At 38.1% G+C, this 5,464-nt stretch overlaps 1 protein-coding gene across 1 annotated transcript; it reads left to right on the top strand.

Moving 5' to 3' along the window:
• Positions 1-1,134: 1,134 nt before the first annotated feature.
• On the top strand, positions 1,135-2,910 carry LOC110109950 (ectonucleotide pyrophosphatase/phosphodiesterase family member 3-like). Its single transcript, XM_020841183.2, has 2 exons — positions 1,135-1,229; positions 1,373-2,910. The coding sequence occupies exon 2, from the start codon at positions 1,384-1,386 to the stop codon at positions 2,812-2,814; it is 1,431 nt and encodes a 476-aa protein (XP_020696842.1). The 5' UTR covers positions 1,135-1,229; positions 1,373-1,383; the 3' UTR covers positions 2,815-2,910.
• Positions 2,911-5,464: the final 2,554 nt, after the last annotated feature.

Below are 5,464 nucleotides of genomic sequence, written 5' to 3'. Positions count from 1 at the left end.
TTTATATAAAAAGTATAATTAAATAATAAGATTTATAGATTTCCACAAAATAAAAATCAATATAACTATGATTTTTATTAGAGGCGGAATCACGTTAAAGAATAATGACCAAAGTAGTGCAACATTATCAAATGTATTCAAGTTTAGCATTTCATATATATTTTCACTAGAGAGGACTAGCAGAGATCTGCTATATATTCACCAGTTTTTGCAGCATATCAATATTGGGTCTGTCAATGGATCGGGATTTGATCACGACTTTGCACCCTCTAACAATTAAGGTCGGTTCCACCCCTGATTAAATATGATATACATAATCTTATCCAATTCTATTGCAACTATATATTCTTTTAAAAGATAAATTTTACAATCCTTTCTTTACTTATTCTATTTTCATGAAATTCTGCGTACTTCATGCGGAGCAACACTAATGCTTCGTTTCGTTTGGATTAGTTTTCTTATTATTTTTAAGATCTCGTTCAAATAAAATTTGTGCTAAAATAATACTTTAGAAAACAATAATAAAACTATCAAATAAAATTTAATCCACATCATTTGATTTTGCCAGGTAGGAAATTATGATCCTGAATCCAATATCAAATTTGATCCATTCAGGATGTCATTCCTACAGAGCTCTCAAAAAATAATTGAAAAAATTTAGTATGAAACTGTGACATCTTCAAGAATCTGCTGATTTTTTATCATAGAAGAAGACAAATAAAAATCAGATTTTTCTTAAAATTTCACGTCGCCAATACGCCAAGCCATAGCTTCTCCCGTCAATCAGCTCCAGTTTCCTTTAGTCCAACATCAACTACAGAGCAGGTCAACGACTCTCCCCAGCCTTTAAAGTACATTTCTTCATCGCGATCTCCTCTCCCTCCCCTGTTTCTTCTCTTTCATCGTCGCCGTCTTCTTCTTCCAATACTATTTGCACTTCTTCTTCTTCTTCTTCTTCTTATCCGCCGCTTCTTTGATTCGTAATCCAAGGTCTAAAGCGCAGAAAATTCACATCAAACACGAAAAGGTGCGGTTTTTTTTATCGTTAACAAAGTAATTACAGATCAAAATTGAAAAAGATCAAATTTTTACAGGTAACAAGAAAGCTTTAGTTATCCTCCCCTCTTTAGACTGTGATATCCAGTTTCTACTCGGCTTCTGTTCATCTTACTCACTGGAGTTCTAATCTTGACTCTGAAAAGCTGATATTTTTCAGAAAACACAAAAAGGTGAGGTTTTTACAGGCAACTTGGACAATCCTTATCAAAATGAAAGGGTGAGCTCAGTGAGGCTGTAAATGTCCTCCCATGTTTAGCCTGTGATCTGATATTTACCTTCCGCTTCTCTTCTTCTTCTTCTTCTTCTTCTTCAGGTGAGGCTGTTATGGGCTCTTCTTCTTTCTCCATATCCACCTCTCCTCCGGTCACCGACTCCCACCCAGAAGGCTTCCTTCCAACCCCCACCACCGCCCTCCTCTCCTCCTCCCCTCCCTCTCCTATATCCAAAACCTCGATCTTCCTCTTTTCCATACTCCTCTTCATCACCTCCATCTCTTTCACCTTCGCGTTCCTCTTCTCCTCTTCTTCCTCGTCCACTTCTGTGTCCACCGTCTTTGCCCGCCACCTCTCCTACCTCGTCCACCCCACCGTCATTCTCATCTCTTCCGACGGCTTCCGCTACGGCTACCAATTCAAATCCAATTTACCCAACATCAACCGCCTCATCTCCAATGGCACCGAGGCTGTTCCTGGCCTCATACCGGTCTTCCCCACCCTCACTTTCCCCAACCACTACTCCATCGTCACCGGCCTCTACCCTTCTGTCCATGGCATCATCAACAACCACTTCGTCGACCCGAATTCCGGCGAAAGATTTACAATGGGCAGCCATGAATCCAAATGGTGGCTCGGAGAACCGCTCTGGGAAACAGTCGTCAACCACGGCCTCTCCGCCGCCACCTACTTCTGGCCTGGCTCCGAGGTAATCAAAGGTTCCTGGCATTGCCCACGAAAATTCTGCATGAAATATGATGGCTCTGTTCCCTTTGAGCAGAGAGTTGATACTGTTTTAAATTACTTCGATCTTCCCAGAAATCAAATCCCCGTGTTCATCACTCTCTACTTTGAAGATCCAGATCACCAGGGGCACCAGTTTGGCCCTGATGACCCCGAAATCACGTCTTCTGTTATCAGAATTGATGATATGATCGGTAGATTGATTCATGGATTGGAAAAAAGAGGAGTTTTTGAAGATGTTGCTGTAATTCTCCTTGGCGATCATGGAATGGTTGGAAATTGTGATAAAAAAATAATCTTTCTCGAAGATATATCGCCATGGATCAAAATTGCTCCTGATTGGATTGAATCCCTTTCACCTGTGATCGCCATTAGACCTCCTTCAACTGTTTCTGCATCTGAAGTTGTCAAAAAGATGAATGAAGGGTTAAGCTCAGGAAAAGTAGAGAATGGACAAAAGCTTAAGATGTTTCTAAAGGAAGATTTGCCTAAACGTCTCCATTACGCTGAAAATTATAGGATTCCTCCCATTGTTGGTTTACTTGAAGAGAGCTACAAGGTGGAGAATCAGAGATCGAATGAGAAGGAATGTGGAGGATCCCATGGATATGATAACTCATTCTTCTCGATGAGGACAATTTTTATAGCTCATGGGCCTCAGTTTGAGAAGGGAAGGAAAGTTCCTTCTTTTGAGAATGTCGAGATTTATAATATGATTACTGAGATTCTGAAGTTGGAAGGAGCTGCAAATAATGGCTCTGCTTCTTTTCCAAGCTCAATTCTTCTGCCTAGAAATTAAGTTTGGCTGGTTTAATGGAAGCTTTGGATCTTAATTGTGTTTAGTTGGAATGTTTTGATGAGTTTGGGTTGATAAATAATGGCTTTGTTTTTTCTTTACGTTCTTTGCACTGCATGGACAACATGCATACTAAGAGCTCAACGATTCTTATAGATGGCAAGTTTAACTCCTTGTAATGCCATATGAGGGGGTGCAAAAGCATATGTTGATGAAGCAAGGGAAGGATTTTGTGCCAATTAGTAGGTGATAAAGTTGAGAGATTATTACGTGTGGAGTCCGGACGCAGCTTTTCATCCGGGCTCCAATTCTGTAAATACACTTGGACATTCTCTCTTGTACACATCCTGTATACAAGAGAGAAAAAAAATTCAAATATTTTCATATGATTGGAGTCCGGACAACATTCAGACTCTAAGTCTCATGCACCCTTAGAAATAAGGCAACAATTCCTACTAAAGCATAGGTGAGGGAGCTATATATTATATTATGAGAGAGGGAAGTTATGGCTATTGAGAAATGAGCAACAAAGACATTGCTCATATAACATGATATTTGAATTGTAAATGTTGAATAAAGTGATGGTATTCCTTGAACATTGAACTTCTATAAATATCTAAATTATTTTAATCAAATTTTAAGTGATTTGATGAATGCATCTATTTAGTCAAATAAATTTCTCCTTAGTAAAGATGATCCCCCTCGTAAAAAAAATAAAAATAAAAATTTCGGGCCTTTATAGTAGACTTATTCTTGATCAATTGATGTATGACAAAATGTAAACTTATGCTCAATGTAGATGTATGAAAGATTATATTGTTGGTTTTTAGATTTTTATGATTAAAATTTGATATAGTACACAATCAAGACCGAATTAATAGTATGAATACAAGAATATATTAGTGAAATATGATTCCAATTCCTCCTCTTTGTTTTAACCCTCAATAAGTTGAAAATATGATAGGTATATGAACGGTTTAACTCATGATGACCTCATAAAATTCCAACAATTTTAACTGCAGTTAACCATAACAATTACTTGAAACAGTTATACCATCTCCAACCAAACTACATAGAATGATATGTCATCCGCCATTCGTTCCATTTGAATGCTAAATCGCACATCAAAATTCGGTAGGTGAACAGTGCAGCGTCGCATTGTCACCTGCACCAATTTTTTGTGTTATGGGATTTGCCGAAGAAGCGCGTGAAAGAGGAGAAAGATAGTTACCTTCGCAGCGAAATGAAGACGCGTGCGAAAGAGGAGAAAGAAATGGAGTTTGATTGAAGATGCATTACTGCATTTTGTACTGCATTTTGGAGTGGAGAATGAGTTTTTCGGTTGGAGATGCCCTTACAACTAGTGAAAGTTTTCTGCCACAATTTTATCGTTGCAGTAAGTCTTTTTCCCTGGCTAGCATTGACTCACTTCTTCTCCACACATTTTGCCAAGAACCTTCATCCTTCCTTGGGAAAATTATTATATCCGGCGTCCGGATTCATCTGGAGGCGAATCTGGACGCGCCACGTCACCCGGACCCCGGTACATCTGGGTGGGTCTGGGTGACGTGACGCATCCGAATTCGCCTCCAAATGATTCAAACGCCGAACGTAATAATTCGCCCCTTCCTTGACCTCCAGCTGCTACTCCCAAACCTCTCAATCACCAACCAGCTGGTTGCTCGCTCTTCTCATGAGCTCACAAATCATGACAAAACTTCTCTGCACAATCCTTCTCCTTTTCAAGCATCGCCGTTATTGCATCTCTTAAATTTTGCTGCTGTACCACTTTTTTGTTTGCTATTAACTAATGTGGATGTTTATGCACTGGCTGAGCATAAAATTTTGACTTAAAAAATACCTTCAAGTTTTTTCATTTTAACTTGAAATTTACCGTTGTGCTTTTAATTTTTTTCATTATTTTTTAATTATAAGAAGATAAATTTTATGATAATGAAAAAAAAAAAATTATTGTCATGCTCATCTAGAATAATTTCATCACAAATTTATTTAAACTATATATTATCATACTAATCTACTTTAACTATTCTTCTATCGTATATTTTCATAACTAATTTAAATAAAAATATAACAAAAAAATATTTTGCAACGAGCAATAAACATATAAAAAAACTACATCTTTTTATTAAAAACTGTATCTTTTTATTATACTCTTCTACCATATCTTAAGCTATTAGATTTAAAATTAAATCTTATAATTATTCTTCTTAAAACTTGTCTTGATCAAGCACGAATCTCGAGGCATATTCAAGTTGAAAACTTTCAAAATTAAATTTGCGATCATTTGAATTCCAATTTCAGCAAACTTATAGTCAAATTGAACATCTCAAAGGGACGAACCAAATAGCACAAAAATTGGTCCAACCCAAGCCCAAATGGCTCCGAATCGGGAGCCCGGACCACATTTGGAAGGGTTAAAGCATTATTTGGATAATGAAATGATATCCAAATATGGCATGCTTATAGTCAAATCTAGACCTGTCAATATTTGACCCGACCCGAAAACCCGACCCGAACCCGACCCAAAATTTTCGGGTTTGGGTTGACTCGAACCCGAAGCGGGTCGGGTTCGGGTCCGGGAAACCGACCCGTTTGCAAAAACGGGTCGGGTTCGGGTTGACCCGACGGGTTG

This window comes from Dendrobium catenatum, unplaced genomic scaffold (assembly GCF_001605985.2).
Source record: "Dendrobium catenatum unplaced genomic scaffold, ASM160598v2 fragScaff_scaffold_650, whole genome shotgun sequence".
In the NCBI taxonomy this organism is placed as follows: Eukaryota; Viridiplantae; Streptophyta; class Magnoliopsida; order Asparagales; family Orchidaceae; genus Dendrobium; species Dendrobium catenatum.
This window is presented reverse-complemented; position numbering and strand designations above follow the sequence as displayed.

What these genes read in the sequence shown, in the direction of transcription:
- LOC110109950 (XM_020841183.2), top strand. Translation starts at nt 1,384, where the DNA reads ATGGGCTCTTCTTCTTTCTCCATATCCACCTCTCCTCCGGTCACCGAC.